Genomic DNA, 17,546 nt, shown 5'->3' on the forward strand with positions numbered 1-17,546 from the left:
TTGTGACACCTGTGACCTCACCCGTCCCTACTGGGGACTGACCTGACTGGTCCCAGGCGACCTCACCTCGGTACCTTCTTAACCCCTGATAATCTGCCAATCGAAAGTTTGGGACTCTGACCATATTGTCATTGTTTTTCATTTCCCAATTTAGGGTGACTCTGATTTCTCTGTGATCACTGTTCCCTAGTTCTTCCCCTATTGTGATATCTCTGATAATATTTTCTTTATTTGTTAATACTAAGTCTAATATATTGTTACCTCTAGAAGGTTCTGTAATTAGTTGTTTCAAAAAAATGCCCTGTACTGCATCTAGGAAGTCTTCAGATTCATAGTCACCTACGATGTTGTCCCAGTCAATATTTCTGAAGTTGAAATCTCCCATAATGCCCAGGTTATTGTATTTTGCTGCCCTACTCATTTCCTACCATATGGGCTGAGCTGCTTCTTTCCCAAGACTTGGGGGCCTGTAAATCACTCCCATAATTAGTTTTTCTTTTCCTTCCGCAATTTCTACCCATACAGACTCGGTTCCAATTTCACCCTTTACTGAATTATTAATACTGTACAATATTTCAATGTATCCCTGACGAAGAGTGCGACCCCTCCCCCCTTCCTACCTTTCCTGTCCTTGTGAAAAAGGTTGTACCCTTCTATGTGGTACTCTGATAAAAAGTTCTTGCTTGCCAGATTCATCCAAGTTTCGGTGATTGCTATGACATTTACATTCTCGGTACATACGACCGCTCTCAGCAAGTCTATTTTATTTCTAACGCTCCTACTGTTTGTATAGTATACATTTAAACCTACCCTTCCCTGGTCCTGTTTTACCCCTTGTCATGAGTACCATAACCAATTATACTCCCCAGGACCTGCTTGTTTTTTTACTCCCACTTACCCCGACCTCTCTCTACTGGCGAAACCCCCCCTTTGGAGTGACAATTTCATGCTCCAGGGATGCAGACAACGTCTTTACCCCCGTGCGAGACAAGTGTACTCAGTCACGACTGTACAGGTAGTCGTTGCCATAGAATGGTTGCCAGTTATCAATGAATGCCCAACCATTGCTTGCACAATGTTTTTTCCAGTCGGCAATTTATAGCAATTGCCCTGGACAGCCATTCACGACCAACTCCTCTTCTAGGCAAAACACCACATACTATCGGGATCCCTCCCCTATCTCTAACCTTCCCCAGCGCCTCCCTATACCTCTTGAAAAGTTCCTCACTCATAACCTTTCCTATGTCGTTACCCCCCACACTAAGACACACGATTGGATTGGTACCCTCCCGACACAACCCTATCTATCCTCTCAGCTGCATGCCCTATCCCAGTCCCAGGAAAACACACCCTATTCCAACATTTCCTATCTCTTGCACAAAAAGTCGTATATAAGAACCTCACCTGGCTTCTCCCCAACTACCACAACCTTACCACTGGGCAGGGTCTGAACTACTGCCCTTTTCACTCCTGGCACCACATAGTCCTGCTTCTTCTCTTCCTCGCCAGCTTCCTCCACACCCTGCACTCCACACCCTGGTCAGCTTTCCTCAGTCTGACCCAAGTCCCCTTGGAAGCAACCACTCTCCACGCCTGTTCCTCCTTCACTGAAGGAGTATGACCTTCGCTCAGGCTGTTGCTGCTACTGAAGGTGAGAAAACACTCAGTTTTGGAAGGATTAATAATAATAATAATTAACGTTTTATTGAAAGAGCATGGCAGCCGGAAGGCTGAAAATATACAATTACATAATTGGGGAATGGGTCTCTTGATTTACAAATGATGTACAGGTAACATAAGTGATACAAATATGGTATATAATAATTAGGTGTTGATAATTTTTACAATGGCTGGGACTGGGCTGTTCTTAGAGCAATCAGTTTGTGCTCGTATGGGCTGGATGCGGTTGGGCAGGTGTGTGGCCACGTGGCCAGGACAGTAGCTTGGGGCATTGCAGGTGTGTGGCCACGTGGCCAGGACAGTAGCTTGGGGCATTGCAGGTGTGCTCCATCCTTCAGATTAGGTCGGGTGAAGCCGTGAGGTCAGGTCAGGTTAGGTCAGATCCAGCCACACTCAGTATTGCTGTGTTTTTGTGCTTTTCCTTCGAGTTGAAATTGCCACTTTTGTATATTACTTGTTGATTGATTGACAATCTTTGCTCTGTACTGTTGGTGTGAGGATGTTGATAAATCCAGATGGGAAGGAGGAGATGGGGGAGGGGAGGGCCCGACAGACCGGGCTGGCAGCTGTCTCCATGGTCAAGAGACCATGGCCGCGTTAGCGGGCAGAGCCGACTACACACGTCCTTACCCTATGAAGGCTGAAGGCCTGGGATGCGGTTACAGTTCAGTGCATGAATGGAATATGGAAGAAGGTCCTGAAAAGATATGTGAACAGTTTCAAAGGATTTAATGAAGATGAAGCAATTTCTGAGATTAGTAACAAGATAGTGCAGTTGGGTAAACAGCTGGAGTTAAGAATTAATAATGAAGATGTTGAACAGTTGGTGGAAAGTGTAGCAAAAGACTAAGAAACGAGGATCTTATTGAACTGGATGCACAGAAAATTGCAGAGGAAGAAGAGAGACAAAATGTAGAAGAAACTGCACCTCCCAAAAGTTTTCAGTGAAACAAATGGCAGAGGCATTTGCTACTATTAATAAGGGGATGCAAATGTTTGAAGAAATGGATCAAAATGTTGAGCGTTTTGCAAAAGTTGACAGACTGATCCAAGATGCACTTGCTTGCTACAGGGAGATTTACAATGAAAAGAAAAGGCAAACTGTGCAGTCTAAATTGGACATATATTTTAAGAAGTCCCCCACTGCTGTCTCCTCACGCCCCACCACTGCTGCCTCTTCACTCCCTAAAGATGATACAATACCTTCAACAAGCAAGTATGTTAGCCTGTCTGAAGAAAGCAAAATTGATGACCCACCCAGCCCTGTCTCCTCTGCTTCAACCAATTAATGTAGTCACCATGTATAATTAAAAAATTATTGAGGCTCCGTGTACATTCAGCTGACTACAGTACATTAAAGGTAAGTGCACAGTATCTCTTTATTGATTTTTCATTATTGATTTCTTTTAATGTACCATATTTCATTTTAGAATTTCTATGTATTATTTTCGCATTTTCGACTTGCAACCTGGTCGTCGGGACGGAACCCTTCGTAAGTCGAGGAGAGACCCCTGTATGCATTTATTTGCACACAAGTAAAAATGCCCCCCCACCCCCAGGTCAGCAAATGTTATTCATAGATTTAGCAATTTGCGGCCATTTTGAGAACCCCATGAATTTGGGGAGCCCCCTGTAGTTGTGTACTATTTATCATAAGTTAAGAAAATTTGTTCTTGTTTGTGAACTGATTTCGTGTTCAGGGGGTATTTTAGTTATTGAAGAACCGAACCCTATTTTTCCTATACAGTAAGTTCTTTTATTAGAGATACCCCTACGTAAATTCACATAACTATTTATTTACAGTTGGGTCTTCATTTACGAGGTCAATTGAACCCGCGGAATATCGCGTAAAACGAGAAACGCGTAAATGAAATAACAGAACATATGGGATTAATTGAAATAGAGACTGGGCCGACCCCCAAACTCCACTTTTTCCGACACAATACGTACGTTGTAGTAAAAATAGTATCTTAACTTTATGATGGTATGCACACACACATAATATAGAATAGAAATATCAATAAGAGAATAATATACTGTATCAGGTAAAAGAAAAATCAAGGTTTAACACTTACGTTAGGTTAGGTTAGAAAAAATCAAGGTTTAACACTTATGTAAGGTTAGTATTAGGTTAGAAAAAATCAAGGTTTAACACTTACGTTAGGTTAGGTTAGAAAAAATCAAGGTTAGGTTAAGTTTAACACTTACGTTAGTAGAAGAGATGGGTCAGCGTACGGGAATGGCGGCTGGTTACGAGGCAGAGGACAGATTACTGGCCCTCAGGTGAATCACCATCACTATCCACCATAGTTGTCAGGGCCTCCCTGACAAATCCCTCAAAGTCCATAGCGTCACTGTCACTTTCACTGGCTTGGGCTGGCTGTGATGGGTTGTGGGCGAAGAAGTCTGTGATGTTACGCTGACGGCTAGTGTTGATGTTGTCGTGATACACCTTGATGTACGGCTCCATAGTCTGCAACAGCTGCTTATTGAAGACTTCATAGCAGTTATCGTCAGGGTCGTTGGAAAGGACGAGCTTGAGTTTCTCTGCAAACTCGATGGCATCCTTAACATCACCATGCATTAACTTGTGTTCTTCTCGGGATGACGCACCACCTGCATCTTCACTGACGTCATCATCTTCTAACATCTCGTCGGCAGTCACCTCAGGATCCGTTATCACCTCCACAATGTCGTCGTTGATGGTCTCGGAGAAGCCTGCAGCTGTAACACTGCGCAGCTTCTCTTGCAAGGTCCACTGCCACTGCAACAGACTGAACCTCACCAGTCACAGGTTGACTCTGCCTCACACCTGGGATACCTTGCAACACATGCAGCCATGCATGACGAATCGTTGCTACAGATAGCTGATCCCATGCCTCCACCAAGAAATCAACAGCTTTCTTGACGTTAAATTTCTTCCAAAACTGTTTGATGCGAACTTCTTGATCCGCCAACTCGTTTCTCGTCCTCGTCGCTCTCGCTATCGGTGTCACCCAGGTTACGCAACTCATCCTTGGTGTTGGTACAGTCATTCAGGAGCTTAATCTTCTTTGTAGAGAATGCAGCCTTAACGTTACATATCAACTCCTGGTCCATGGGCTGGATTAACGACGTAGTGTTGGGAGGAAGGAAGACCACTTTTACGTTGGGTGACAATCCAACAGTAGGGGCGAGTGTCCTGGTGCATTGTCAAGGAGCAACAAAATGTTGAATGGAACATTCTGTTGTTCGCAGAATTTCTTCACGTCGGGAACGATAGTCGTCAAACCAGTAGAGGGACAGAGCAGAGAACATCCACGCCTTATGTGCGGTTAGCCAGTGGACATTTAGCTTGGTCATGTCCATGTTCTTGTAGGCGTGCGGCATGCAAGCTGTATGGATCAGCGATAACTTGAGTTTACAGGTACCGGGGGCATTGGTGGTAAACAAAACGGTGAGGCGCTCCTTCTGCAACTTCCGGCCCCAACACTTGCTGGCAGACTTGACAACGAAGGTCTTGGAAGGTAGCTTTTTCCAAAACAGACCGGATTCATCCATGTTGAACACCTGGTCGTCGGTGTACTGGCCTTCCTCCATAACGTCACGTAAGAATGGAGGAAAATCACTAGCCGCAACACGGTCAGCACTCGCTCCTTCACCAACAATGTTAATGTTGGTGATCTTGTTCCTCTTCTTAAACCCTTGCAGCCACCCAGAGGAAGCATTGAAGGGTTTGGGCTCTGCAATTCCCATCTTACGTGCCACTGCTACGTACAGTTCACGTGCATACCCTTGAACCGACCGCGTGTCCACCGCCATGTTCCGTCTTGCCTGTAGAATCAAGTAGCTCACAAGTAAATTCTCCGTCTTGAGCAGCACTTTGTTCTGGCAGTACTTCACCATTGAAGCACCTGTAGACTTTGTGATGTTCATGTGTTCTTTTATCTTGGCTGCATCCTTCTTGATCGTCCTGATCGTAGATTCGTTTACACCATGTTGGCGCGCCAAATCAACCTGTCTGGTTCCTTTTTCTAAATCTTGTATAATCTTGTACTTCACTTCGTAACTTAGGGCACGTCGTATCTTCTTTGGCCTAGGGCAGCTGGGTCCAGGTAATGCAAGGTTTTTCTGTGGTGGTGGGGGTCCAGTGGAAGCCATTCTTACGAAATTATCGGAACAATAGAACACAGTTTACACAGAGTGACTGGGAGGAGAGTAACTGACGCGGCTAGGTCAAGCGCCTTCCCTCCCGTGGCAGGCCACGTCATATTACATTAAACCAATCACAGCTAGCGGCGGAGGGAGGTAAGGATGCTTGGACCAATCACAGTCCGATACGTCATATGACGTCACCGATAATGCAACAGAGACTTACACTGCGCAACCTACTCGCGCCGCTTACCCAAACATGGCGGGAGGTTTGAATCCAAAAATGGCATTGCAGGACCGCCAGATGCTCTCCGCGTAAATGACCAAATTTACTGTGCAAATCAAGCATTTCAATTCTGGCAAGGCACCGCGTAAATCCAGACTCAAATGTATTTATTTTTTACCTAACCCACTCGTATCTTGAGGGATACCCGTATTTGATTCCTGAAAATATTATTTACATTTTCATCTCACTACCCAACCCATGTGGTCTACTTGCGGTGCATTTTTTCCCCTTCAATGTGTTTGCTGCATTTAAATGACCCATTACAATGAGACATTCATTAAACTTCACAATGCTTTTTGGCTTCTTTAAATTTTCATAGGATTTCATCCTCACTCTCAAGTGTTGGTATATATAACCTTATAATTACCAATTCCATGGGTTTTACATTAAACTTGACTAACAGAACAATCTGACAATTACCCAACTTCTGGTTTACAAGAATACCAACACCACTTTCATGCCTTGCACTGCTCATGTACAGTTCATAAAATTCTTCACTAGGATTCAATCTTGTCCATCTTTATTCACTAAATTCCAAAATGTCCCACTGCTACCTTGTCATCGACCTGCAAACATTTGCAAACTTCCTTCTCTCATTTGATGTTCTCTCATTCAAAGTTCTTATTTTAATTTTGTGCCTGTTCATTCTTAAACTTTTTGAAATTGTGTTTTATGTCCAAGGCTTTGTTTTTATTAGATAGTGTTTGTCAGCTCTCAGTGGCACACTGCCCACAAGCAGAGGAGGCAATGGAAGTAGACCTTTTTTTTTTTTTTGGTGTAAAAAACAATTTTATTTGGAATGTGATAAATTTCACTTCAAAAATAAAGTCAACCTGGGATGTATTTTTAATTTCTTAATAGAAAACTTAAAATTTCTTACAATCTTTTTTTCATTATGATACAACAAATAAGTAAAACTTAAAAGAGACCAGTTTTAGAATCCAAATAAGGGAAAAGTAATTATAAACATAAAAATGTAACAGAGGTTGGTTTTATAAATGTTAGAGGATACTGTATTATATTATTATGCCCTAGAAACTGCATAAAATGAAATATTTTGTCACCTAAAAGATAGTAAAGGATTGGAAATAAATTAAATTTACCACATGGAAATGTACACAGGCTGTGATGTACTGTATACTGCAGTATATTTAAACACACACACCAAACCCTCAAATAATTTAGCCTGTTTGGGACTCTGGGCTTACCAAAATACTGAATTTGCTAATTTGGGCACCCATTTCTCATGATGCTCAAATTCACCTCAATAGATTGCCAGCATGGGTTAAGAGAAAGCTACAAGGTGAGCGAGCAAGTGTGTGTGTACACACACAGACACAAAAGTATAATAAAGAATATCTAAACCTATTCTGCCAAAGAATGAAGTGAAGAACTATGTACAATTGTGGACAAAACTCCACGAACCCTTGACAATATCTGGCATCTACTTCTGGATCACTTATAATGTCTAATTGCAATGCTTCTCATCACTTACTATGTCAGACTTCAAATGGAAGGGGATGCTTCTGAGATAAGTCTGAAAAAAAAAAAAAAATTCCTGATCTCACTAATAATAATAATCAAGTGTCCAGGGAACTTTGCTCACAATTCTACTGCGGAGATATCACATGAGAAAACAAAGATTTACATCTTTCACTATGTCTAACCAACAATCAGCTGTTATGTCCACCAGTCCCCCCTCTCTGAAGGGTACTACAGTCTGCCATTGTTCATTGCTCCGAGGGTAAGTACCAAATAAACCGAAGCCAAAAATAAATAAAATCAATCCTCACAATATTTTGATATTGTAGAAAATTGATACTCCCTCTTTATCGACGGGGGTTACGTTCTGTAAACGGCCGTCGATAAAGAAACCGTCGATACCGTGATGGTTACGTAATTTTTCTAACTATTATTAGCATATGTTGAATAAATGTACCTTTAAGCATTAATGCGTTTCCTTTACGCATAACCTTAAATAATAGTGTATAATAATAATATAATAAGTGGACAAAAATACTAGCAAACTTACGATTTCATTTATTGAAGTGAACATCGGTCCTTACAGTAAAGAAAACAGTGTACAGTACAGTAAAAGTCCAAAAATCCGGCTGCCCAAGGCAAATTGTTTACCATTTATTATTACAACACTTTACACTGAAACGCGGGTAGTTTCAACAAAAATATTGTATATTTCCATTCAAGTATTTATTCAAGTCAATTAGGAGGGAATATTATTGTAATACAACAGTTTTTTAACTAAACCATTCGAAAAGTGATTACGGTAACATCTTTTGAACGAAAGAAAGTGAGTCATTGTTTTCGTCACGATTTTATCCCACTTTCCACTGTAATACGTACGTCATTTCAGGAAAAAATATTACATTTCCGTGAATGTAGTATATCAAGCACAGTATGAATAGAATATCATTGTAATATAACAGAATTTTAACCGAAAACTATTAAAAAAACGAATAACATCTCAAGAACATCGGAAGCTTAGGTGAAGTCTTTTGTTTTTTTTTTGACATGTATTTATCCTATTTTACATTGAAGCCCGTAGAACAGCGAACTACTGCCTTTTCCGAGAATATATTCATTTCAGAGGCGCATGATTTAAAGGTAAAATATACGTGTGATGTAATAATTTTTTAACTGAAAACGATTCGAAAAACACGTAGCCTCTAGCCCTGTTCAAGGAGAGGACTGGGAGAAGCTGTTTGGTGCTGCAGACGATGACAAGGAAAATGATTTTGATGGATTTTAATGAAAATATTCAGAAATATGGTATCGTAATATTTATTCAAGTCAATTAGGATATTATTGTAATACAATACAACAGTTTTTTAACTAAACCATTCGAAAAGTAATTACGGTAACATCTTTTGAACGAAAGAAAGCGCAAGTCATTGTTTTCGTCACGATTTTATCCCACTTTCCACTGTAATACGTACGTCATTTTAGCAAAAATATTACATTTCCGTGAATGTATTATATCAAGCACAGTATGAATAGAATATCATTGTAATATAACAGAATTTTAACCGAAAACTATTAAAAAAACGAGTAACATCTCAAGAACATCGGAAGCTTAGGTAAAGTCTTTTGTTTCCGTCATGTATTTTATCTTATTTTACATTGAAATACATCACGTTTCAGCAAAACTACTATTTATTTCCGAGAATATATTCATTCAGGCGCAGTTTAGGTAAAATATACGTGTGATGTAATAATTTTTTAACTGAAAACGATTCGAAAAACATGTACCCTCTAGCCCTGTTCAAGGAGAGGACTGGGAGGAGCTGTTTGGTGCCAAAATAAAAATCCGGCTAAATAATCCGTCGATAATCGAAACCGTCGATAAAAAATCCGTCGATAAAGAGGGAGTACTGTACAGGAATTAATGTGGAACATGTCCATAATGCTGCATAGGCAAGAATATTTTAATGATTTTTCCACAACTTTTATAGCATTACTGCTGACTTTTAGTAGTTGTGGAACATATCCCATTGTACGTAGTATAATATAATACGAAACAACAAAGCCCAGCCATTAATTAAGCAACAGGGAACTAAGTAACCAATCACCGATAACCTTTTACATTCGTTCATAATTTTTACTACGTACTACAGTATAGTAAACAAACGGCCTTGAGTTGCCAGTTGTCTCCAGCAGTGTTCGAAGAATCTTGAACGAGACTGTACAATATTATGGTTATTGTTAACACGCATTGGTTCCCCAGTTCATCCGGACATTTGCCACATCTGGATACCTTTCTCCCCCCCTCTGATTGTCCGTAAGTGCAAGAGTTTACTGTACACCTAAAGTGCAATAATTTTTAAATTTTTAATGCTGTATTGTTGGCTGATTTTGTTCTGGTACAGTAATGTACAGCACTGCACAACACAAATTGTACAGAAAACAGCAGCTAGCAAAGGAACAACCTTCCACAATGGTAACAGAATGTGAACTTAGCAATCCAAGCAGCTGGACCACCTAAGCACCTGACACATGTGGATGCCTTGAAAATTTATTCCCAGAACCAGAAATAAAAATTCTGAGTTTTCCAGAACATTTCTTGGAATTTTCAGAAATTGCACCTGATTTTCAACCTTGGAATGTTCCCAAAAAATTTTAGTAAATTTCAATTCCAGCAATTGTTGAGTTTCAGCTAATGGAGATACTGTACTACTGTAATCCACACATGTGGTACACACTAGAAATTTATGCACTTCACTTTATTCCATTTCATTATCCTTAAATCCAATCCTCAGCATTCTATTCAGTGATTCTTTAAATCTCAAGTTTAATTTTTCCTGTCCTCGGTATAATGAAAATAACAAGAATTTGGCAAGTTTTCTTCAATTACCTTTTCATACATGCATGTTTTACAAGTTTACTATAATACACTTTTATACCGATGTAAAAATGGAATGTGGTTAAAAAGAAACCATAAAAAAAAACACATTAAGCTTCAAGTAATAACAATGAATAAGAAAATGCAACTTGGAACCTACCACACTGCCTTCATGTTAAATTAAAAGAATAAAGAAGAATAATACAGTACTCGAAGGGATCCTATAAATTTTACATCATCTACAGCTATTTCAATCTTTGTCATCTGACACCTCTACTGAATTCAAGAGCTGTTTGCATGTTTTTTCCATACTCTCAACAAACTTGTTGGCTTCATGGTTTTCAAATTCAAGGTGCTCCAGTGCAGCACCACACACACGCACCAGGAATGCTGCTCCAGCATGTGCACGTTCTTTCCCATGAATCTTTGTGGCTTCCAACCTGTTGATCAAACAAATGATTAGCAGTAAGTCATTTTGAGAGAGAGAGAGAGAGAGAGAGAGAGAGAGAGAGAGAGAGAGGAGAGAGAGAGAGAGAGAGAGAGAGAGAGAGAGAGAGAGAGAGAGAGAGAGACCTCAAGAAATATTTACAGGTTTACCGGCACCCAAATCTGTATTTTATATACACCAAGTTTCACACAAGAATAAATAAATAGTAAATTTCATGAACATATCCTGCTGGAGAACTCATACAAGCATAATAAAACCAAGACCAACAGACAACGTTAAGGGAGACTGTTTGGAAGATAAATCACTATAATTTAAGATTTTTTTGGAAAAAATTCCTGAAAAATGGTCTCATCTTGGGCTATTATATGGCAGTACAGGTATTCTAATACACATATCTACTGTATATAATTTTTGCTCTAAAATCTTTATTCAAGATATCTTCAGGTCATGAGACCCACTAATCCCCCACCCTGATAATGAGTGACCTGACATTGCATGAGACCACTAATCCACCACCCACCTCCACCCGACATTGATCATGTCAGATTTGTTCATTATGATGTGGTGAGTGTTGTTTAATTGTGTAGTGGTACTACACTGTAGTTACATTCTAGGATATATATATATTTTTTTTTAGGTGATACATATGGGTGTCCGACTGGCCAGGAACCTATTCCAATGAACTGAATTAATGAACCTGATTTATGATATTTCGACCAGCAATTAGGTTTTCAAGAACCTAACCCCACTGCAAATAGAGGTTTACCTGTATTTTAAACAGTGGTTTAAAATCCAAAGCTTAAAAAAGTAAATGTCCATTTAAAACTTACTCCTCCTTTGCTATGTCTAGAGCACTTTGTTTCTGGTAGAGGAAGCTCTTATGAGTTTTACGTGCCTCTATAATTTGCTGATGTAATCGCTCACTCTCCTGATGCATTTCTTGTTCCTGTGGGATAGAAAAACTCCAACTTTTGACAGAAATTCGAAATCAAGAAAAAAATAATAATTTTATGAGTACGGTATAGTACACGGACCTCAATCAAGATTTAGTAATAATGTAGTAAAAATATCCATATAATACAACAATGAAAGGTCACTTACTCCAAAGTGACTTGGTTTCAACAAAAACAATATCTATAGTCTTTTCAAATGAACCTTGTAACTGTGGCCTAGGGTCAGTTTGTAGCAAGGCAGTTGATTGGCTACCAGACGGACACAAGAAAAGTGAGAACAAGCAGCAACTGACATATTCTACCCCAAATCTTTGGTACTGCATACAGTAATTTGATCAACTTTAGTTTTGAAAGCTTTGTGAAAACAAGTATTTTACTTCTATAGATAAATATAAGTAAAAAGATAATTGGGGTAAGTATATACAAACACAATTACAGAATATTATTTAACTTGTTAAAAATAAAATGGAGGCTTACTTCCTCCACTCTATCCCACAAATTCACTTTTCTCTTCACAGTACTCTCAGATACTTAGCTTATCGTAGGTGCTTCAGGGCTCCATGGGGCAAGTTGCTATGAGGTTTTGTTTACAATTTAAGATTATTATGTGAAATTATACAAAATAATTTCTAAATAATTATACAAAATAATTTCCACATAAGCAAACTCATTTCACTCACTTTTATGGAACTATCAACTTCTAAATAGACTATTATTTAGTATATTTTCACCACTTAAATCATGCATTCGTTTTCTCTATTTTACTTTTTAAAAAGTAAAACGAACATACAACTGAGTTTACGTGGCGGGGACACTGTGCATGGTACCAAACTCGACATACAGTAGGCTACTGGTAGGACTGGGGTAACATGGATGACCTAGGATTCAGGAAACCAAAAACTCCTTAAAATAAGTTGTCTTGTACTATACTTGTACCAAGAAATGTGTTGCCACATGTTATAAAGTGAATAACTAGAACAGTACTGTACAGTATATTGTATTTCTTCTCTTAATACAGTACTCACCAAGTGCTGTTATACAATCATCCGATGAGTGGTAGTGCAAGCAATGTTGGTCACACCTTCTGTACCACTGTAGATAACTGTGCCTTGTGTAGTATTCCCAAGGGCCAGAGATACGGTAAATGTATCATGTGTAGTGTTACCAAGGCCCAGAGATAACTGTAGCTGATGTAGTGTTACCAAGGCCCCGAAATAATTGTACCTTGTGTAGTGTTACCAAGGCCCAGAGATAACTGTATCTGATGTAGTGTTACCAAGGCCCCGAGACAACTGTACCTAGTGTAGTGTTACCAAGGCCCAGAGATAATTGTACCTAGTGGTGTAGCGTTACCAAGGCACCGAGATAACTGTACCTAGTGTAGTGTTACCAAGGCCCAGAGATAATTGTTCCTAGTGGTGTAGTGTTACCAAGGCCCAGATATAATTGTACCTAGTGTAGTGTTACCAAGGCCCAGAGATAATTGTATCTTGTGTAGTGCTACCAAGGCCCAGAGATAACTGTACCAAGTGTAGTGTTACCAAGGCCCAGAGATAACTGTACAAAGTGTAGTGTTACCAAGACCCAGAGATAACTGTACCATGTGTAGTGTTATCAAGACCCAGAGATAACTGTACCTAGTGTAGTGTTACCAAGGCCCAGATATAACTGTATCTAGTGTGGTGTAACCAAGGCCCAGAGAAAACTATACCTAGTGTAGTGTTACCAAGGCCCAGAGATAACTGTACCTAGTGTAGTGTTACAAATGCCCAGAGATAACTGTACCTAGTGTAGTGTTACCAAGGCCCAGAGATAACTGTACCTAGTGGGTAGTGTTACCAAGGCTCCCAAAGAAAACAGCCTTGTGAAGCTGCCAATGCCCAGAGATATGTACCTAGTGTAGTGTCACCAATGCCCAGAGATAACTGTAACCTAGTGTAGTTACCAAGGCCCTGGAGATAACTGGCACGCAGTGGTGGTGTTACCAAGGCCCAGGAGGTAACTGTACCTAGTGTAGTGTTACCAAGGCCCAGAGATAACTGTACCTAGTGTAGTGTTACCAACGCCCAGAGATAACTGTACCTAGTGTAGTGTTACCAATGCCCAGAGATAACTGTACCTAGTGTAGTGTTACCAACGCCAAGAGAAAACTGTACCTAGTGTAGTGTTATCAATGCCCAGAGATAACTGTACCTAGTGTAGTGTTACCAATGCCCAGAGATAATTGTACCTAATGGTGTAGTGTTACCAAGGCCCAGAGATAACTGTACCTAGTGTAGTGTTACCAACGCCCAGAGAAAACTGTACCTAGTGTAGTGTTATCAAGGCCCAGATATAACTGTGCCTAGAGGTGTAGTGTTACCAAGGCCCAAAGATAACTGGGTACTAGTGTAGCGTTACCATGGCCCAGAAATAACTGTACCTTTGTAGAGTTACCAAGGCTCAGATGTAATTAGCCCAGTGCGCTATGTTGCCAAGGCCCAGAGATAACTGTATCTTGTGTAGTGTTACCAAGGCCAAGATATAACTGTACTTCCAGTGGTGTAGTGTTACTAAGGCCCAGAGATAACTGTACCTTGTGTAGTGTTACCAAGGCCAAGATATAACTGTACGTAGTGGTGTAGTGTTACCAAGGCCCAGAGATAACTGTGCCTAATGGTGTACTGTTACCAAGGCCCAGAGATAACTGTACCTTGTGTAGTGTTACCAATCTCAAGAGATAACTGTAACTAACGGTGTTGTGTTACCAAGGCCCAGAGATAACTGAACCTTGTGTAATGTTACCAAGACCCTGAGATAACTGTACCTAGTGTAGTGTTACCAAGGCCCCAAGATAATTGTACCTTGTGTAGCATTACCAAGGCCCAGAGATAACTGTGCTTTGTGTAGTGTTACCAAGGCCCAGAGATAACAGTGCCTAGTGGTGTAGTGTTACCAAGACCCAGAGATAACTGTGCCTTGTGTAGTGTTACCAAGGCCCAGAAGATAACTGTGCTAGTGGTGTAGTGTTACCAAGACCCAGAGATAACTGTGCCTTGTGTAGTGTTACCAAGGCCCAGAGAAAACTGTATCTAGTGTTGTTGTGTTACCAAGGCCCAGAGAAAACTGTATCTAGTGTTCTTGTGTTACCAAGGCCCAGAGATAACTGTGCCTAGTGGTTTAGTGTTACCAAGACCCAGAGATAACTGTGCTTTGTGTAGTGTTACCAAGACCCAGAGATAACTGTGCCTAGTGGTGTAGTGTTACCAAGACCCAGAGATAACTGTGCTTTGTGTAGTGTTACCAAGACCTAGAGATAACTGTGCCTAGTGTAGTGTTACCAAGGCCCAGAGATAACTGTACCTTGCAGATTGTTACCAGGGCCCAGAGGTAATTGTACCTTGTGTAGTGTTACCAACACCAAGAGATAACTGTAAATAGTGTAGTGTTACCAAGGCCCAGAGATAACTATACCTAGTGCAGTGTTACTAAGGCCCAGAGGTAATTGTACCTTGTGTAGTGTTACCAATACCCAGAGATAACTGTACCTAGTGCAGTGTTACTAAGGCCCAGAGGTAATTGTACCTTGTGTAGTGTTACCAATACCCAGAGATAACTGTACCTAGTGTACTGTTACCAAGGCCCAGAGATAACTGTACCTAGTGGTGTAGTGTTACCAAGGCCCAGAGATAACTGTACCTATTGTAGTGTTACCAATGCCCAGAGATAGCTGTACCTAGTGTAGTGTTACCAAGGCCCAGAAATAACTGTACCTTGTAGAGTGTTACCAAGGCCCAGATGTAATTGTACATAGTGGTACAGTGTTACCAAGGCCCAGAGATAACTGTATCTTGTGTAGTGTTACCAAGGCCAAGATATAACTGTACCTAGTGGTGTAGTGTTACCAAGGCCCAGAGATAACTGTACCTTGTGTAGTGTTACCAAGGCCAAGATATAACTGTACGTAGTGGTGTAGTGTTACCAAGGCCCAGAGATAACTGTGCCTAATGGTGTACTGTTACCAAGGCCCAGAGATAACTGTACCTTGTGTAGTGTTACCAATCTCAAGAGATAACTGTAACTAACGGTGTTGTGTTACCAAGGCCCAGAGATAACTGAACCTTGTGTAATGTTACCAAGACCCTGAGATAACTGTACCTAGTGTAGTGTTACCAAGGCCCCAAGATAATTGTACCTTGTGTAGCATTACCAAGGCCCAGAGATAACTGTGCTTTGTGTAGTGTTACCAAGGCCCAGAGATAACAGTGCCTAGTGGTGTAGTGTTACCAAGACCCAGAGATAACTGTGCCTTGTGTAGTGTTACCAAGGCCCAGAGAAAACTGTATCTAGTGTTGTTGTGTTACCAAGGCCCAGAGAAAACTGTATCTAGTGTTCTTGTGTTACCAAGGCCCAGAGATAACTGTGCCTAGTGGTGTAGTGTTACCAAGACCCAGAGATAACTGTGCTTTGTGTAGTGTTACCAAGACCTAGAGATAACTGTGCCTAGTGTAGTGTTACCAAGGCCCAGAGATAACTGTACCTTGCAGAGTGTTACCAGGGCCCAGAGGTAATTGTACCTTGTGTAGTGTTACCAACACTAAGAGATAACTGTAAATAGTGTAGTGTTACCAAGGCCCAGATATAACTATACCTAGTGCAGTGTTACTAAGGCCCCAGAGGTAATTGTACCTTGTGTAGTGTTACCAATACCCAGAGATAACTGTACCTAGTGCAGTGTTACTAAGGCCCAGAGGTAATTGTACCTTGTGTAGTGTTACCAATACCCAGAGATAACTGTACCTAGTGTACTGTTACCAAGGCCCAGATATAACTGTACCTAGTGGTGTAGTGTTACCAAGGCCCAGAGATAACTGTACCTATTGTAGTGTTACCAATGCCCAGAGATAGCTGTACCTAGTGTAGTGTTACCAAGGCCCAGAAATAACTGTACCTTGTAGAGTGTTACCAAGGCCCAGATGTAATTGTACATAGTGGTACAGTGTTACCAAGGCCCAGAGATAACTGTATCTTGTGTAGTGTTACCAAGGCCAAGATATAACTGTACCTAGTGGTGTAGTGTTACCAAGGCCCAGAGATAACTGTACCTTGTGTAGTGTTACCAAGGCCAAAATATAACTGTACGTAGTTGTGTCGTGTTACCAAGGCCCAGAGATAACTGTGCCTAATGGTGTAGTGTTACCAAGGCCCAGAGATAACTGTACCTTGTGTAGTGTTATCAAGGCCCAGATATAACTGTGCCTAGAGGTGTAGTGTTACCAAAGCCCATATATAACTGTGCCTAGAGGTGTAATGTTACCAAGGCCCCAAGATAATTGTACCTTGTGTAGTGTTACCAAGCCCAAGAGATAAATGTACCTTGTGTAGAGTTACCAAGGCCCAAAGATAACTGTACCTTGTGTAATGTTATCAAGGCCCAAAGATAACTGTACCTTGTGTAATGTTATCAAGGCCCAGGTGATGACTGTAAATTGTGTAGAGTTACCAAGGCCCCAAGATAATTGTAACCTTGAGTAGAGTTACCAAGGCCCAAAGATAATTGTACCTTGTGTAGAGTTACCAAGGCCCAAAGATAACTGTACCTTGTGTAATGTTATCAAGGCCCAGGTGATGACTGTAAATTGTGTAGAGTTACCAAGGCCCCAAGATAATTGTACCTTGTGTAGAGTTACCAAGGCCCAAAGATAATTGTAC

General features: G+C 40.7%; 1 protein-coding gene across 3 annotated transcripts in view; it reads right to left on the reverse strand.

The window, feature by feature from the left end:
* Positions 1–9,489: 9,489 nt before the first annotated feature.
* LOC121879040 (kinetochore protein NDC80 homolog) overlaps positions 9,490–17,546 on the reverse strand; it is a 103,321-nt gene continuing 95,264 nt past the window's right edge. For all 3 annotated transcript variants that reach the window (XM_042385524.1, XM_042385522.1, XM_042385523.1), the window contains exons 12-13: positions 11,733–11,848; positions 9,490–10,894 (exon numbers count right to left, since the gene is read on the reverse strand). In XM_042385524.1, the coding sequence (XP_042241458.1) occupies positions 10,705–10,894; positions 11,733–11,848 (306 nt within the window). In that variant the 3' untranslated portion in view covers positions 9,490–10,704. The remainder of the gene's footprint in view (positions 10,895–11,732; positions 11,849–17,546) is intronic.

Source organism: Homarus americanus, unplaced genomic scaffold (genome assembly GCF_018991925.1).
Source record: "Homarus americanus isolate GMGI-L3 unplaced genomic scaffold, GMGI_Hamer_2.0 scaffold4060, whole genome shotgun sequence".
In the NCBI taxonomy this organism is placed as follows: Eukaryota; Metazoa; Arthropoda; class Malacostraca; order Decapoda; family Nephropidae; genus Homarus; species Homarus americanus.